This window comes from Pezoporus flaviventris, unplaced genomic scaffold (genome assembly GCF_033815535.1).
Source record: "Pezoporus flaviventris isolate CSIRO_AGI_PZ_B2104156 unplaced genomic scaffold, CSIRO_AGI_Pfla_v1 ptg000002l, whole genome shotgun sequence".
NCBI classification, from domain to species: Eukaryota; Metazoa; Chordata; class Aves; order Psittaciformes; family Psittacidae; genus Pezoporus; species Pezoporus flaviventris.
In genome coordinates, this window is record NW_026892550.1 from 84287220 (window position 1) to 84306507 (window position 19288).

At 40.5% G+C, this 19288-nt stretch overlaps 1 protein-coding gene across 3 annotated transcripts in view; it reads right to left on the minus strand.

Annotated features, from left to right (window-relative positions):
* The window catches only part of IPO8 (importin 8), a 50302-nt gene extending 31455 nt beyond the window's left edge, over positions 1 to 18847 (minus strand). For all 3 annotated transcript variants that reach the window (XM_061444824.1, XM_061444823.1, XM_061444825.1), the window contains exons 1-8: positions 18661 to 18847; positions 10249 to 10330; positions 8001 to 8157; positions 4339 to 4497; positions 3242 to 3398; positions 2130 to 2219; positions 1217 to 1311; positions 584 to 668 (exon numbers count right to left, since the gene is read on the minus strand). In XM_061444824.1, the coding sequence (XP_061300808.1) occupies positions 584 to 668; positions 1217 to 1311; positions 2130 to 2219; positions 3242 to 3398; positions 4339 to 4497; positions 8001 to 8157; positions 10249 to 10330; positions 18661 to 18744 (909 nt within the window). In that variant the 5' untranslated portion in view covers positions 18745 to 18847. The remainder of the gene's footprint in view (positions 1 to 583; positions 669 to 1216; positions 1312 to 2129; positions 2220 to 3241; positions 3399 to 4338; positions 4498 to 8000; positions 8158 to 10248; positions 10331 to 18660) is intronic.
* Between the last annotated feature and the right edge of the window lie 441 nt (positions 18848 to 19288).

The window sequence follows — 19288 nt, forward strand, 5'->3', positions numbered from 1 at the left end:
ATCAGAACTGAGCTGTCTCCACACCACCACGCTACTCACAAATAATTAGCATTTCCCAACAAAAATTTTCTTGCAAAGTGTGAGTTTACACTGTATCTTCATAAAATATGTTTGCCAAGTATAAAACCACTTTCATTGCTGTTCTCCAGATACCTTCTAATCTGCTTCATCTTCCTGAAAGAAAACAGTATCATTGGATTACTGTGCCTAAGTTGTTTGCAGCAAAAGCACTTCCTAAAGACTGGCCTGAAAACATACCCTTCTAAGATATGAGGGCTCTGCATCAATAGTTTTGTCTCTCAGCTGTATCTAGAATGTTCATACATGATAATACCATTCCACCAGCACTCACCTTTCCTGAGAATTTTCCTGCAAGGCTGTTTGAATTGCTGAAAACTTGTGTTATGTACCTCAGCTGTATGGCACTGAGGTATAAAGAACTTCTCAATAACTAAAAGGAAGACCTGCCTGACTTGGTTCATTTTTGTTTTATGAATGAACTTTGATACAAGCACACTGTTGAAAAGCAATGCATTTTTTCAGTGAAAATTATTTAATTCAGAAACAAATGAACTGTACTTACCTGTTGTATGCCCACAGCATAGGTTTTTAAAAAAAACTCTGAGAATTCAAAGTATTCTTTAGTCACATTCCCAGGACTTCCATACCTTTAAAAAGAGGATGCAGATATTTACATTTTGAGAATTCTATTGTGCCAGTAAAACACAGTACTTTCTAAAACAAAGGGACCCTGCATAGTCTTCCATCCCCAAAGGAATCCTCTCATTCAGATTTCTTCTAAGCCATTATTTCCCATATAATGCCCCGCTTCCCTTTTCTTAGATTACCATAATGTACAATACTGTAGTCAAGTAAATATAGCCATCTTTTTGTCACAAGCTCTGTAACTTTCATATTTATGGATTCCTTTTCAAATCTTCCTCTGCCTTTATATTTGAGAATATAAGCACTTGTAGCTGGATGTAGTAAAAAAAACAATGAATTTTAAAAGACGTACTTCTTCCACAGGGCTAGTTTCTTGCCATCTTAAAGTTAATTCATTTCACTAAGAGCTCAGACCAGCGGCTATGCGAATGCAAGCCAGAAGACAGAAGCAGGAATACCTCTTCCATGACCATGAGCTGTTAAATCAACTCAACTGTCCTGCTTAATCACACCTCAAGTAACATTACATATCAGTTTGTTTGTTAGTTACCTTTCAAAAAGACGAGCTACAATATGCAATGCCCACTTCTTGCATTTCCACCACACCAGCTCCGGTCTATCATCTTCATCAATTTGCAAAGTCTCCTATAAATAAATACATTTTAAATTAGCTGTGTGTATTGTTGAGATCAATGATGCTTTAAATATTCCTTGTTGAGTAAACTACTACAAATGCACAGCCCCAACCAAGAACTTTGGTTAACAGCTATATAACATTCAGAAACTTTCAAATATCTTTATTAGTCAATATAACTGTGTCTGTGCAATACCTGCACAATCCCTGTACTTTAATTTTCATAATTAGATGACCTTAAAAGTCCTTTCCAATCCTAAATATTCTATGATTCTAAGATAAATACGCATATTTACAACCAGAAACTCTTAGATATACTTGAATACCACACAGCACGATACTAACTCTTTAAAATATATACACCCTAACCATATTCTAATGCAAGAGTTATTAGAAGAATGTTATGGTTGTGAAAGAAATGCATAAAATACTGAGGAAATGCCAGTTAATGTTGTACATACACAAACAAGAATTTAATTATTACTTTTGTTCTTCAAGAAATGTGAAGGATGAGTGAAAGAAAAAGAGGAACAGAGACAAATGATGGGCTTGTGGTGAGCTTTCACTTCTTGTTTGAGAGAAACTGGCTAAAATATTTGAAAACTTGCAAACATCCCAGACTGGAGTTTAAATGGTGTCACTACCTTGGAGAATGAAATTCAGACAGGGTACATGATCTTCCTGGCTTTCTGTCAGAAAGACCATTTATTCCAAGGATAAGAATCTTGAACAGATGAACTTTTAAAAAAAGAACACTTAGAAAATCTTCACGCTGACTGTTCCTCAAATGGCAATGGACAAGTATTGTCTTTGCAAAACTAAAACTTACCGGAGGTACATTTCTATCTATGATAGTACGGAATATCTCCATCCACTGAGTCATAGTCTGGTTATTCACCAACTGGAGTGGCAATGCATACTGAAATAAGAATAAAAACCACACTCATTAAATACTGATTTTACCTGAAAAAGGTAGATGTTTCTACAGTAGTTATAATCTGAGGAAGATGAGGTTTTAAGCAGAATGAAAACTAATTAGGTTAAATATTAATACTACTCTAATTGCATCCTTCTTGGTACAATTTACAGAGGAATTTCTGAGCAGACACTATATGAGGAAAGTTCCTTAATCTGAGAAGTTGCTGACTCTTTGTTTCTTCCTCTTCTTCACAATTCCCCAGCTAACTTTTAGGGACCACATCAGTGTCGGTATTACAGGGTTTGGGTAAACCAGTAGCATTTCAGGAAGTAAAATATATTCCTATTTACTACAAAGCTACTATCTAGTAAATCTTACTTCTCTACAAAATCTAAAGCAAAGTGTCAGTATTCAAGCAAGCTATTGAAAAGTAAAATAGAATCTTGGGATCTTTTTAATCCTTCCCCCATCTAATAACAAACTATTTTAGCTTTTTAACCCCTAGTAAGAATTCTCCTGCTTATGTAAAATCCTGTTTTCTCATTCTCTAAAAGTGCTTCCTGAACAAATACATCCCTGTAAAAGCCAAACTGCCTCAGTAAAAAAGTTCTGCCAGATCTTCAGAAGATAATAAGAAATGCTACCTCCTGAAGTGCACTATTTGACAATTATAGTACAATACCCATTACCAACACTTTTAGAGCCCAGCAAGCACAGTCTAGATACGCATACAGTTTATATGAGGTTATGCATGACTTTACAGAACCAGGAACATTTACCCACTAAGCTTACAAACACAATGTGCAAAAGTACTAGATTCATTTAAAATTTAATCTGAGGGATCATGTGACCTGTTTTTAAGTAGAAAAACATCTATAAAGAACATATTTTTATAAAAGCTGTTTATTGTACTTGACTTTTCCCAGTGAAATCAATATTCAATCACACCTGTGAGTGTACTGAAAGGGGCCGTTGTGCCCAGCAAAGTAAAAGTTTCGGTTTTCCTCTACAAAGATGCCAACCTGAACAAGAGCATAGAAGATTTTTAAGATTTGTTTCTGAAGCAATACAGAGTAATGGGAGTTATCAGGCAAAAGCTGGATCATCTGCTGCTGAATCCGAGGCAAAAATATTTGCATTGCTGCTATGAGAGGATCTCGCTCCTCTGCTTTTTTGTATCTGCAAAGGAAAGAAAAACATTGGTCCAGGATCTACACACTGGAGATTATAATGCCTATTCCCCACCAGCAATTTAAGTCCTGTACCCTAAAAACCCAAAATTAAATAATTAATACCCAAGCACTCATTCTTCCCTCTTCTAACCCCCGTTTCAACAACTTGTGCAAATTCACTAACCTATAAATAGAGAAATTAAAAATAACAAATGTTACCATATATAGAATGTAGCTATAGGAAGGGAGAACTAACATTCTTTACTACTGATTTGTCAGCTCACAGGAGCAAGGACTTCAATCTCTCTGACATTCATACCAGTGCCAAACCCAAGCTGGGCACTGAACAAATACAAATGAACAGCTATTGAAAGGGAAAGACAATTCCTTTGTCTTGAAAAGATTCTCTTTCTCCATTTACATTTCTTTTGTGCAGCTTATACATATATTTCTAACAATGGACTTTTTTTTTTTTTTAAATTAGTGAGAATGCTGACTACATTTCTCCTAATCTATACTTTGTGGATTTAGACTATCAGGAGGATGCTATAGGTAACAAAATGCAATAGGAGTATATGACAATGACAGCACTGTATTCATGACATAAAAGTAGAAAATAATTTGCATTCATATATCCAGCATTTGGGGAATTGTCAAACAAAAGAAGTTATGAAATTTTTCATAAATGAGTTAAATCAGATCAAAAGTAAAAAGCCTCAAGACAAAAGTCAGTAAATTCATACAGATTACTGCTGGCATCTTTGCTTTCAATTCACTGGTGATATAAAGTGACAAATAGTTTTCATTTATTTGCAGGAAAGAAAGCATAGGACAATTATTAATTCCTATTTTCTACCTGAATTGCTTGTAGAACTGCCAGCACTCTTAGGAATGTCATTCTCACCAATCACCTGAGACACCTCATCTACTGATGGACATCAACTTACTCGTAAGTCTTCACCAGCTGATACAGGCACAGGAGGCTCCCAAGCCAACTCCCACTGTTTTGAGACTGCAAGTAGTAGCCTATCTTATCTACCACAGCTGTCCAGTGGCCAGGAAAGTCATGTTTAATGATAGCACGGAGGCACATTGTCAACTGGGCTCTATGGCAAGAGGGAATAAGAAATATACGTAAATAAGATCACAGCATAGTGTTTAATATTAAAGAACAGATCCCAAATCTTGGTTTATTGGCCACAATATGCATATTACATCATAAGCATCATATGCATTTTAACAGCACTGGAAGTGTTCTGGGAAGTGGCAGAGGAAAAGCAAGAAAAAAAAAAAAAATCCCAGGGGATTCAATTTCAAGGAAGAAGCTAATTTTAGGACATTTTATCTACTTTTCTCCCTTCTCCACACTCATCGGGCAATATTCAAAAACAATTAATTGCTCATGAGACTAGCTAGCTTTGTACTTCGAAAATGAATGTTTACACTTCTACACACTTAAGAGGCCAAAATTAACCACAAAACCACAAATTTGTACATTTTTATTAAACAGTATTGGCCTGTGTTATGACCCAAACCAGAGGTTCCTCATAGAATCATAGAATAGTTAGGGTTGGAAAGGACCTTAAGATCATCTAGTTCCAACCCCCCTGCCGTGGGCAGGGACACCTCACACTAAACCGTATCACCCAAGGCCTCGTCCAGCCTGGTCTTGAACACTGCCAGGGATGGAGCATTCACAACCTCCCTGGGCAACCTATTCCAGTGCAGCTAACATCCATGCAGTTTAAAGCAAATAAGAGAAGATTCTTCATGTATTAAATAATGGCAACTGTCGGACTCCTCATCTGAAAAGGTTGTGGATATTAAAACTTGACATGTTTCAAGTGGACAACTAGACAAACTCGTGGAAGATAAATCTATTGAGGATGTTCAAAAGTTTCTTCTATCTCAGGCAGACCCTTAGCTGCACATTGCTGGAGTTTGGAGGAGTATTTGGGACTAGAATCACTGTATTTTTAATCTGTTCTTGTAGTCTTTGCTAGGCATCTCCTCTTACTCCCTGCCAAAGGTGATCTTGCTCTGATTATCATAGAATCATGGAATCGTTAGGGTTGGAAAGGATCTTAAGATCATCTAGTTCCAACCCCCTGCCGTGGGCAGAGACACCTTACGCTAAATCGTATCACCCAAGGCCTCGTCCAACCTGGTCTTGAACATTGCCAGGGATGGAGCGTTCACAACCTCCCTGGGCAACCTATTCCAGTGCCTCACCACTTTAACAGGAAAGAATTTCCTCCTTATATCCAACCTAAACTTCCCCTGTTTAAGTTTTAACCCGTTACACCTTGTCCTGTCACTACAGTCCCTAATGAAGAGTCCCTCTCCAGCATCCCTATAGGCCCCCTTCAGATACTGGAAGGCTGCTATGAGGCCTCCACACAGCCTTCTCTTCTCCAGGCTGAACAGCCCAAACTTCCTCAGCCTGTCTTCATACGGGAGGTGCTCCAGTCCCCTGATCATCCTCGTGGCCCTTCTCTGGACTTGTTCCAACAGTTCCATGTCCTTTTTATATTGAGGACACCAGAACTGCACACAATACTCCAGGTGAGGTCTCACAAGAGCAGAGTAGAGGGGCAGGATCACCTCCTTTGACCTGCTGGTCACGCTCCTTTTGATGCAGCCCAGGATATGGTTGGCTTTCTGGGCTGCGAGCGCACACTGAAGCTGCCTCATGTTCATTTTCTCATCAACCAACACCCCCAAGTCCTTCTCTGCAGGGCTGCTTTGAATCTCTTCTTTGCCCAACCTGTAGCTGTGCCTGGGATTGCTCCGACCCAGGTGCAGGATCTTGCACTTGGCATGGTTCTGAAAATTATGGTCATGAAATTACAGTCTTCCTGGGATCTACTAGAAACAGAACTTTCTCCACTTCCAAAGCATATGGCAGAGCCCAATTACGTAAAAATATCTTACCATTCCTCTCCCTCCATGCACTTTTAGTTGCCACTCACAATGGTGATGCAAGATGTGATTGCTAATTGACTAAAGTGAGGTGTGATTCAAAAAGCTGAGCAGCACTGAACTAGAAGCTGCAAATAAATACTCTTGGCTCTGCTAAGGAGTCAAAAAAAAAAGTCTGCAGAAAATATTGGTTCTTCTATATTTAGTTTTCCTTTGGTATCCTCTTGCAGTTCATTACATAAGGAGCCACTATTAAAAAGTAGTTCAATAAGGGGTCCTCCACCTACCAATCTTTTTAGCTTTGTACTAACTTATTTTCCCCCTCAAGTCTTTGGAATTTGTGCTTGTTGCCAGTTTGGTTCCTCCCCCACTTATTTTCACAAGCAAACAATGAAAAATAACAGGATTAGAGCTTCAGACCAGTTCCAGTAAAGTTTCTTTGACTTTCTGAACCTCTAACAAATCTACAAATTTAGCCAGTATTTAGAAACCCTGTACTTCATTACAGTGACTGTACCAGCGTTTTCAACAATTCTATTAGGTGTAGATTGTCACTGCATCAGGGCATTCTGAATATCAGGTTATGAAACAATGGCTGAAATAGTTTGCAAAAAACTCTTCAAACTTCCATTATTTTGTGTTCTTTTGTATGAACCTAGCCTTGGTATCTATGACATGATAGCAGGAGAAACTACATACCTTTATTACCTTATCAGAAAACAACACAAGCTTCCTTATCTTGTAGCACAATCTTGGCAAGGAGCACCTACCTCTTTCAGTGGAGATATTAATCATCTGCGTCACAGTGTGTTGGAAAAGATTAACTGGAAATGATGATTTAGTTCATTTTCTTGTCTCAGTAAAGGACCATTTATGCCCTAAGAGTTCCTGGCAGGTGTTGGTCTAATTTATTCATAAAGACCTCTAGTGACAGCAATGCTATAGCAGTCTAATACATCCTAGCTCTTCATTATTTTTTAAAAGTGCTTTCTCTAATCCCAATTTCAATCTGTAGTGAATCACCCCTTCTGGATATGACCACTGACAAAAAAAGGACATCTTTGGGCACCTAGCTGGTGGGGAGCAGTAGAAGAGAAGAGGAAGATTTTCTTCAGTTTTTTGAAGATGAACATCTATACAGTATAGCCTAATCCCATCCTGTCAGCCTCACTTTAGAGTGGTGAACAAGTACCAGTTGTAGTATGTCTATGAATCTTAACTATTCTTCCATCAAAACAAAGAACATCATTTCTTTGTTCTTTGAATAAGCCCAAGAATACTAATTCATATTTAAATACTGAGACTACATATAAAAATAGCAAAAGTAATTGAGAAAAGGGCTACTAGAAAAAAAACAGATCTTGCGCAGTATTTCTCTGAACGGTTAATTCTATATTGCAGATAGCCCTTTCTGCCATCATCAGCCAAATAGGCTGTCACTACAGTAAGTGTTACATGACACTTCAAACATCACCCTAAGAGGACAAATCACATCACAAGGCTCTTAGCCAGGTTACTACATTTCTGAAAAACAAGTGCACATAAATACGTTAAAATTTATTATTACATTTTCAAAACAAGTACTTGATTCATCTCCCAAGAAATTGAGATTCTCACATCAAATACATCTGGACTGGTAGGTCTGAAAACCTGAGCTACAGAAATACCTCCACACAATGTAAGGTACCTCACTAAGTCAGGAGAGCGAATTATTCCTTCTACAATGTTATCACGAATCTGCTGACGATCATTTTCATGAATGTTAAACGGGAATACTGCTTCTCCAGGAGGCGGTTCACGGTCTGGCCAGTACTGTGTCACCATGTTCTTCAGGTAAATGGCAGCTAAGTATAAACATTGGGGAAATAAAAGTTTAATTGTAACACATCTCCACATTCCTCTGTGCTCAACTTTACTACAAGCTGAAAGTAGAACAAAGAGTTGAAAAGACAACTGAAAATCACTGCATGAGTTGTTAACAATTCTAGGCACTAAGCACAGCTGAAGCAGAAAACCATTTTTTTTATAATTCCATACAAGATCAGGCTCAAGTGCCTGGTCCTGAGCAGAACAGGACAGTATTCAGTCATCTTCTATCAGGATATATTTTCTATTACAGCAATCTTCTATATGGACATAATATTCAATCATTCTAAATAAGCAAACAAAAATCTACTTATCTGCATTTTTAGCCATCCCTAACTCAAGCTCAGTAAGTGAAGTTTAGAAAGCTCAGGTAAACAAACCATTGTGCGTGCAGAAGGGACACTCGCTTGGGGAAACGCTCAGTATGAAACTGGCATGTGGCCTACCTTCTATTCAGACCGAAATGTTTGTTGTGAATTCCCTAAGCTTTATCTCACTAGTAGGATTCCCCATAATCCCGTAGAATTGTTCCCTTCTGTCTCACATGAACAACCATGAAAAATAAAGTTAATCTTCAACTGAAAATAAAGCAGCATTTATGCTTCAGTACTAAAATGTCTGTAGGCATTCTCTATGAAAATGTAGTAAATATGGTGTAAGACATTAAAGGAATGTTTTTAATAAACTCTTATACCTAGTTAGGCTGATTACTAGCTAGGGTTTTAAAGTCTAAATAAGATATCCTTGGGTACAATCATTTTTCTTGCTGATGTCAAATTACTAAGTATGAAAACATGTAGTTCATAAAATATTTTATAGGAACAAGAGGAAAAACAGTTCTTTGTTGATGACGTGCCAGGATTTTCACATGAGAAACAGGTCCACAAAGACCAGCCCAAGACTTTAATTTACTTTAACCATAGATCTTGTTGCTATACAAATTCTTGGCTTAAAAAGTTCCCAGGGAAATCTTTTAGCTTACAAATGTAATTTAAACATGTTTTCCTATTTTATACCCCTACTCTGTAAGAAATGAAAAATAAACCAAAAATTTAGAAATGATGTTCTACATACTTGGTTGGTTTTCCTGAACGATACTGAAACGAGAGCTTAATTTACAAGAATTACCTTACGGAGTCTAGATTAAGCATCAAACTTTACTAGAGAATGGTTTAACAATGCCATTCAAAGTTGGATTATCTTTGAAAAAATAAATGCCGGCATGACAAACAGCATATGTCAGCATGCCCTAATACACTGAGGGGATTAATAGGATCTGTTAAAAAAAAAACCAACAGTGCTTCTATGGGAAATGCTGTTCCATAGGATAAAAACAGAGCTGTGAGAAAAAGAGTGTTCATCGATTTCTTGAAAAAGCCGATTTTTTTCTGTATCTGTCAAAAATATTGTATAGGATTAGTGAAAACAGATTATGAGAACTTAGAACCTGATCTTATTCAGATGTATACCCTGAAGTTAACTGCATCAGCATACCTGGACTTACACACACTGCTGGGCAATCCTTCTAGACATGCTCAGGCTATAAATTTATAACTCAGCAGTGGTGTGACCTTTCTTCAAATCTACTTTTGTGAGCAGACACCATAGATACTGTCTAAGCATACATGGCTACCCCTGACCTAGGGAACTATGGGATGTTTTTTTTTTTTATTATTAGAAGCTTTCCTTATTCCAGGAAAATGGATACATGTATAAAAATGAGATCCACTTTTTTTTTTTTTTAAATTCCTACTTGTCTTGGCATCACTACTTCTATACCACCCGGAAAACAAAGACCTAAGGCTCCCTTGGGTACTTAGTTTTGAGCAGAAATCATTCCCCTATTAGTATCACAGCAATCCAGCAGGGATCACTACAAACACAGGGATGCCAAAGCAGAGCTCTAGCATATGCCCCTGGTTTTAACTGACCCTCATGTTAGATCCTTTTCATTTCCACATTTAGGAGAAATGTGAACTTACTTGCATTGCAAGAGCTGGATAAGTTGTTGAAATAACATACAGACTGACTGTCTACTGAAAGAAAAGGAAACAAGGAATTCATCTCACCTGCCTGACGCACTGGAAATTCGACTTGATCTGATACTATGATTTGCAGTAGACTTGGAGCAAAATTGATGATCTTGTAGGACTGAAACACATACAAAACAATAAGCAAATCACTACGTTTAAAGACGACTGTATTACCAAAAGATAAATAACAAATACATTTTGCAGGTTATTTTGACTCTCCTTATGAAGTACAAAAGGTTTTAGCACTTAGATTTACCTGGATCTGCATCAATCCAAATAATTACTTGTGAAAGCTGAGTGTATAACGGCCCATGGGTGGAATATGTAATGCAACAAGGCTCTCCATGAGATTAGTGGTAATTAATATTTAAATAGTGGTACTGAATATTTAAATAATTCTGAACATGCATAATGAGAAGCACTACAGATCTCCCTTTGAATTATTTAATTTAGCCTCATAAATCAAATAGATATTGACATGCTTCATCAATACATACCATTTATTTGCAAAACAGATTGTGGTGTAATAGAGATACTGAATTTTGAAGAGATTAAGAAAACCATTTAAAATTATATTCAACTGTAAACAGCATCTGCATTAGCCAGATATTATACACCCACTAATGAGCTAGAAGTATAGTGCATCTTAACAGAAAAACAAGAGCTGGGAAAACACAGTGGAATAACCATTTTTAATTAAAACCAAGGGCACACAGATAACATTTCAAACCCCACAGCCTTCCTGGGAACTTTCAAACGCTCCATCAGCCATGCAGCTGAGGAATGTCAAAGAGAAAATAATGCTCACTGAACTTCTGAGCAAGGCATGTCAGACTGAAAAGATGTGAAAATCTGATAGCATTATTCTGCTGTCATTCAACAGGGGTCCTCCAACTTGAAGAATCATTGACTCAGCATGGTGCAGTAACTACTAAGCCTTGGCAACAGTCAGTAGTTACTAGTAGGTCAGATCTTTCATCACTTAGATACATGTGCTTTATGTCCAAAGAAAGATGTTTCTTCGGGCTAGATAGCACAAGCTCGCTTTATTTCACCTTTTATAGTATTTCTTTCCAACTGCTTTGTCTGGCAGTTCTGTGGTTGTTTCCAGAGCTGTGCTTTAAGTACAAATATACTACATCCTCCTGTAAACTTAGCCTCATTCAAAAGCTGTGAAATAAAGAGGAGTGCTCTGCTCTTCATGTACCCAGTTCCTTGCGCTAGCATTTCCATAATGAGGTAAAATTACATCGCTTTCATGATGCCTACGTGCAACAGCTGCATCACAACACTATCATTCAATAATTTTACCAAATCAGTTAACTTTCTGGCCCTCATTTTACTCATTATAATGACAGTGTAATTCTAACCTACTCTGTGCTCAGAGACTCATTTAGGGTTTATAGAGTAATCTGAGATTTCACATAAAAGCAGTAATGGCAAATCAAAAGCATACTCTCCTATAATTCCCTTCTCTATAAACTTTCATTATCCATAAGAAATGTTCCAAACAAAGTAAAAGCTGTAACAGACAGCACTGGAACACCATTTATCTACAAACATGCAGAAATACCAGCTGTCAACGTCAATTGGTTGAAACGTACTCAATTCCAAAGATCACCTTTTAATCAAGTGTCCTGGAGTGCAAAGTTTGTCCTTCAGTGACTAGTGGACAGAATATCTACAATGTTGGCAAGTTCTGATGGGGGTTGCAGTAGGCTGCAGCATCCTCCAGCACTCAACACCCAACTCCAGGGAGACAGGGAAGCCACTGGGAATCCCAGCAGCACAGAAAACCCAAAACATGCGTGAACTCAAATAACTCTTTTTATTCTGAACAGTGCCAATACGTTGTTCTCAGACCCAATCTACTCACAGCTTTTACTACTATGAACACATTAAGAATGCAACATTTTGGGAGGTCGTTTTGCTGTTGTTGTTTTCCTGCAGTAGTCCTACCAGTATGACATTTAGAGTGGACACAGTGATAATGGTAAAAATTGTTTCCCTTTCTCTGTGCAAACAGCTTTTACTAAATCCACATTAAAGTCAGTGCTACTCCAGGAAGCTTTACTGGTACCACTTGTGCTGGTGTACAACTGCTATCCCTGAAGTTTTGCCAGGATATATACAAATACGGTTATTTGGCCCGTGCAGCAAATCCTTTCAGCAAGCGCCTGGAGTGACAAAAGACATGTTATGCAGAAGGTACGTGCAGTGTCCCAGAGGGGGCCCCAGCTCCATCAGCACACTGCTATGAGGTTCCTTTACACTTTACATGCCAACATCCCAAAAGGGCCCACAGGAACAGAGTATCAAGCTCCCATTAAATCTTCCTACTCCATACTATTGTCGTTACCATAATTCACGTTTGTACATAGCTTCATTTTCTAACCGTTACCGGAAACACAAACACTGTAGAGATCAACAGAGACTCTGTGCCCCTGACTTGGCTGTATTTGTGAAGCTCAAACACCATCCTGCTCACTTGCGCAACAACAAACCCGCTCAGGAAAACTACATGCTGCTTGCAATTTTTAGAACAGAGGACTTTTTAAAAAGCTGTATGCAGCAACATTTTTTGTATACCAGCACATTCTTGGTTTAGTTGTCTCACAATGCTGTGATCTTGGGATGTGTCCTTTCCCTGCCTTGTGCAGGAAACCATGTAACAGGCTACTGGGAACCAGTAAGTAAAGCTGTATTTATCACACCAGCAGGTGCAGAGCGATTGTCAGGTGTGCACTGTGTAAGTGAGAAGAGACAAGGAAGAGATCTTGGTACTTGATGAGTTCAGCAAGACAGTTACTTACATCATTAGAGCTGCATCTGAACTTTCACAAAAGGAGAGCACGAATACTGCCAGTCCCATGGAAGGAACGGAAGGCTACCTACTGATTTTGAAGAGCCATGCCCACGAGCCACAGGGAGGCACCAGACGGCTGAAAAAGACCTTCAGCACAACTCCCAGAATACAGCACACTGCTTTGTGCAGGTTGTGAACAATCACATTTGCCCCTGATTCATACTCTTGTGGAAGGTGCTGACCCACAGTGGCATATGTTTATTTTGAAGGAGAAAGTAGAAGTTTTTAACTATAAACTTTCACTGAGTATTTATAAAGAGTGATCATTTTAAAGCTGTGTAAAATACATACTGAATCACATGTCATAGCATTTATGCTAAAAAAAAACCCAAGCTCACATTTAATGTCCACTGGGATTAAGAGGATGGGATACAGTAACATGCAAAACTAGCAGCTAAACTGGGAGAGGCACACAGCATTGGTTAAGATGCAGTTTGGTAATTTTACAGCAACGGAGAAGAGATGCGTATGTCCCCATGCATCTTGTGCCATCTCTGTCTGCTGTCTCAGGATCTGTGTATTGCAGCTGTACAGCTTTTTGCACTCTCTCCACACACCTTTGGCCTAACATACACTTTCCTGCCTCAGCACCACAGCTCCAGTCTTTGAAACATCAGACAGCACATCATGTTTTGCTTATTTCCTCTTCTATTTGATTAGGTATAGAACAGATGACACCCAAGAAAGCCTCATATGGGCCACGGAAAAACAGCAGGATGAACACCATCACATGAAAAGGACTAGAATGCAACAAGAGAAAAGCAAGAAAAATATATAAAAATTTCCACAAAAGGATCTTACTGAAGCAAATAGTCTTCACACCTAACATTCAGATTTGGATCCCAGGTTATCATGTACTATATACTACTAAACTCCTTTCAGGAAGTATTATTCCATCTTGCTTACCGTCACATTTAAATCACACAGCAAGCAAGTGCTCCATAATCTTATTTGTCTGTAACCTTCCCGCTGCACTGATGACAACCACAATGGCTGGGTCCAGAACAGCACTGGATGGTGCTTTTTCCCCTGCAGAACAATGGGACAACCAAGGACAATGCATATGGAAAACTGGAGCCTTCCCTCAGGTTCTGCAAGTAAAGCCCAGACCATCCTTCTACACCAGCAGAAAACACCTCTTTCTCTGTACCTCCTAATCCAAGTATGGCATGTAAAAATTGCTGAAAAATCAAGGCATTACATTTTTGCTTGCAAAGACAGACAAAATAAATTTGTGCCTTGAATACATATACAATTAACTGTTTACTAAGATTATTTTAAGGTTTACACACATTTGATCTGAATGCTCAACTACCTGCTTTAGTAAGTTTTATTTTCTGTTTGCTGTGCACTGGAAATGTGTTACTTAGAAATTCCATCAGTATGTCACACTAGGGAATATTTTTGCAGTTGTTAAGAGTATTTTCTCTCTTGTTTTTCACACTGTCAGTCACAGACAGTTGTTAAAACAAACTACAACTTCAAAAGACACTTTCTGCTTTCCCTGCCTACACAAAGGCATTTTGTGGAGGGAAAAACAAAATGGGGAGGAGAAAACACATAGTGTTTTCATACATGGTGAAAATAAGCATATGAAAGAACCTCCCTGAGCTGCTTTCTTTTGTGGGTTCTGCTGCCAAATTCACCCAGTCTCAAACAAACTCACTTTCCACAGAACTTCTAATTATGCAACTCAACTTCCTCATCAAACTGGTCTTCAGTACAAATACCCGAACACCTGAGATTTCTTCCTCTAGGTAATGAATGAGGTGCTCACTGGCACTTTCAGAGTGGTCTTAAAATCCCCACCCACTACGGCAGCCAGCTCAACAAAGATGTAGTAGATACGGAAGCCCCTATCTTTATTCTGAACTCTTCTGCTTTTAGGCAATCTCCTAATATTTCTTTCTCTTCTTCCACAACTGCTACTCTGCTCCTGTCAAAACCAAATTCTACAACTCCTTCTCAATATTCACACAAACAGCTGGAATCATTACCTTATTTTCCCCTTTGCTACAAGCCAAAGAAATGTACTATAGCAGGCTGAGCCACTGAAGATCAATGCACTAAAATTGTCGGGGGAGCACAAGAAAGAGAGGAGTATTGAAAGATGTGTACACTTAGAAAATCAACTATCTACAAGGGAAATGACAGCAGTTACATGATAGATTACTGACCTGGCAGGAAATTACTGCTCTAGTTTATCAAGAATCACCTTTCAGGCAAACCCCACACATCCACCTGTGTTCAAGTCACAGAGGAGTGAAGTTTGTTGACGACTCAAAAGTAGAATGCATCATCCAAGGAGAAAGATCAGAAAAATCCTACAAAGAAATGAGTGATCTTTAGAACTGCATCAACAAAAGCGGAGTGGAGTAAGGAGACAAAGAACACGGTCATGCACTCGAAGATAACAGGAATTTCTCCTAAAAGCTTGAGGCTTCTTTGTGACGAATAACCATACAATAAAAGGAGACCTCAGTGTATTAAATTATGAGAAATATGTAGATGTTGGACACAAGTAAGATAACTGTAGTTTTAGAAGGTATCAAATTGAATATGGCATTAAATATGAAACTTTCTGGAAACAGAAGACCAGATTGCACAAGAAAGATTAATTCAAATGGAGACAAACACAAAGAAGAGCTGTGCCCTCCTATTATTAGATTCCATAAATTCAGTTTTAGTATAAGGCAAAGGAAATACAGCCTGTTGAGGCAAGGAAAACAGGTCAGTAGGGATCAGCCTTTGACAAATATGTCAGAGAGAGTACCAAGAAATCTATACTAGTTGAGAAATAAGATTGGCACAAATGGATATAAATGGACCCTAAATTAATTTTGTCTGGAAACCAGAGCTTGCTTCTAGCTGCAGAAGGAAGAAAATTCACAAACATCTTTCCAATAGATATAATAATGGAAGAAAAAAAAGAATCTTGACTCCATCTCTGAATGCAGTTAGATGATAATCCATAAGGTAGACAACAGCTAGATTGATTTAGCTGTATCTTTACACATGTGCAGAAGAGAAAGAAACATGCAGAAGACACATTTTCAACATGCTGGGATTTTTTACAGGTAGGGAAGCTTTCCTTCATTTTAACACCATTCCCCATAATCTATGCTGTAAGCAAATTACAGAGTCAGGATCATTACAATATTGTTCTAAAGGACTCTGTTTTGGTATAGGCAATGAGACGCCTACAGAGGTGCTATATTGGTGGACTAGTTGGATTTACACTCTCTGGGAAGCTCCTGTCACTACCTGGATTCAAACTTGAAAGCAAATGTACATTTCAGATAGGCAAACACAAGAGAAGTTTTACCTCAATACCCATTAGTATGTGTGTATCGGGAGCAGCATCAGTTTAACTATGGCACAGAATAAAGGTGACCCCTGTTTTGTTTGGCCAAGTGTTATATTACCACTTCAACTACTTATTGTTGGAGGGTTTTCTGGTTGGTTGGTGGATTGGTTCCTTTACTAGAACAAGATAAATGCCAGAAAAGCATCTGGATTCCAGTACTTGCAGGAACAGTTATATGTCAACACTGTCATCAGATACATGAGAGTCTGACAGGTTGCTTTGTAGTCTTGCTTCAAAAGCACTGAAAGGCTTCAAGATGTCAAAGGCCCACGTTAAGCAACATTCCTCAGGAGCACTTTTGTCCCTCATCTGAAGAGTTATGTCAAACCCAGCACTGCATCAGTACACTGTATCAGTCAGATACATCATGCTTCATTTAGTAACAGAAAGCCTACACAATGAAAGCTATGTCTTAGTTTCAAGACTCATTCCTTATAGTAGTTAGAGAAAATGCGCCAGCTATTTCAAATAACAACCTGTATCTCAACCTGATCTCAATAAATGTACTTGTCTACTTGTCCTCTGGAATCTAAAACATGTCTTTTATGAGAACTGCACTACCCATCACTTGAACCTAAAACACTTAACAGATCTCAATCTTGCTTTCAAAACTTTTCCTGAGCTTCTTACTGATGCCAGAACAACAGTGTATGGAGCAGGACCCAGGAATCCAGACAGCTGCCTCTTTGTTCTCAGCCTGCCAAACATGCAGCAGTTTATTACTGTAGTTCTGACTCCTGTGCAACAGGTTGCTAACAAATATTTATAATTTCCCTCTCAGTCCTTCATAGTAGGGATAAAAATAGATACTGATGTTTTTTTTTAAGTAACTGTGCCAAATAAAGACATAAAAGTTTTGTATTTTTGTCTAACTATCCCCAAGAGCCTTCTCAATGTCCAACACTTAATCCACTGATTTACTAAAGGAATTTGCCAACTGCTAAAGCAAGGATTAGCTCTACCTAATTCAGAATGACTTTTAAACTACCTAAATAGAAAATTAAGCCAGAAGAGCAATTCTGAAATAGCAGTAATACCTGATAGCCAATTCTCATTGACCATTTTTCTAAGACACCAACAGAGCCAAAAAATCCAAGTCCTCCAACAGAACTGATCCATTCCATTAAAGCATAGATGTAAAGGATTTAGCACTGTGCAAGGGAATTTTCTCCTTTTTCAAATGTCCAAATTCATAAAAGCAAAGAATGGTTTGTCTTAGAAGGGACCTTAAAGCTTATCTGGCTCCAACCCCCTGCCACAGGCAGAAACACTTTCCACTAGACCAGGCTGCTCCAAGTCCCGTCCAACCTGCCCTTGAACACTGTCAGGGATGGGGCAGCCACAGCTTCTCTGGGCAAGCTGTGCCAGGGTCTCACCACCCTCACAGTTAAAGAGTTTCTTCCTAATGTCTAATCTAAATCTCCCTTCTGTCAGTTTAAAAGCATTCCCCCTTGTCCTGTCAGTACATGCCCTTGCAAAGAGTCCCTCTCCAGACTTTTTGCAGGCCCCGTTTAGGTACTGGAAGGCTGTTAGAGAATTGCGACTGTGCTCATAGTTTTTATTCAGTGCTTACTGCCTTTACAAACTGCGGGATGCTGCGATAAATACTACCAACAGAATCCTAACGTGCCCATCTCAAAGTTTTATTCCGCGCGCTACTGAACGGGACAAAATCCTCAGGAGCCACCGCTCTCAACCATCTGGAAGAGCAGGACAGAGACCCGAGGAGCACGGCGCCCCGGTACCATGCCTCCCAGAACTGAGCACTGCAAGCAGCGCCCAGGCCAGCCGAGGGTTACACTGCCGCACTCCATCCGGTACACCGTGCTCCAAGGGTCACGAAACTAAGGACACAACGGAGCGAGGACAGCGAGGACAGCGAGGAGAGCGAGCACCCGCTCCGGGATGCCACGACCCGGACCGGGGCTCCCGGAGCCGGCAGGTCCCGCCCCGGGAGTCCCGCGCTGCTCCCGCCGGCAGGCCCGAGCGCCCGGGGCAGCCGCTGACAGCCGGCGGGGAAGGGCCCGCTCTAGCGGGTGATGCCCCCGGCAGCTGAGCGGGGCGGGTGACGGTCCCTCCGGGGAAGACAAGGCGCAACCCGCCCCTGCCGGCGCGGCCGGACGACCCCGTGCTGTGCGGCGGCCCCATGGCGCGGCGGGGCGGGGGCGGGGCAGGCCGGCGGCTGGTCGTGGCCGGGGCCGTCCGCCCCCCTCACCTGATTGAGCTCGTTCTCGGCAGCGATGCGCAGCTTCGGGTCTATGGTGCCCTTCAGAGCCTGGATGATCCTGTTGGGATCCATCTTCCCGCTCCGTCGCTGGCAAGCAGCGCGTCCCCAGGGGCAGGAGAAGGAAGAGGGAGAGGAGCCGCCGCTAGCGCCGCCGCCCCCCGGTGCCACAGTCACAGTCTCGTGTCCCCCACCCCCCTCGGTCCCTCTCCGGAGCCATTCACCGGTTTGCGACAGCTGGGTATCGGGAAACGGGCAGTGCTTTACGGCCGCAGCGCCTCCTTCTAGCTTCGGGCGGAGGTCGGCGAGAGGTGGCCGCCATGTTGTTGTACGGATAAAAGTCACCCGGAATGGCACGCTGGAGGCGGGGTTAGGGAGCGGTATCCTTGCCGTGGCTATCGGGGGGCGGCCATGTCGGCGTACGGAACGCAGGCTGAGCAGGCCCGGGCAGCCGCGGCAGCGAAGAGGCGGCTCGGCCAGCCCCAGCACTGTTGCCGTGGTACAGCTGCCGCTGCCTCAGTGGTGTTGAGGAACCTCCATCGCTGCTTGGTGGCCTCTCCGTACCTTGCAGCGAGTGGCAGCACTGACTGAGGCACACCAGTCCCACAGGTATTGGGCT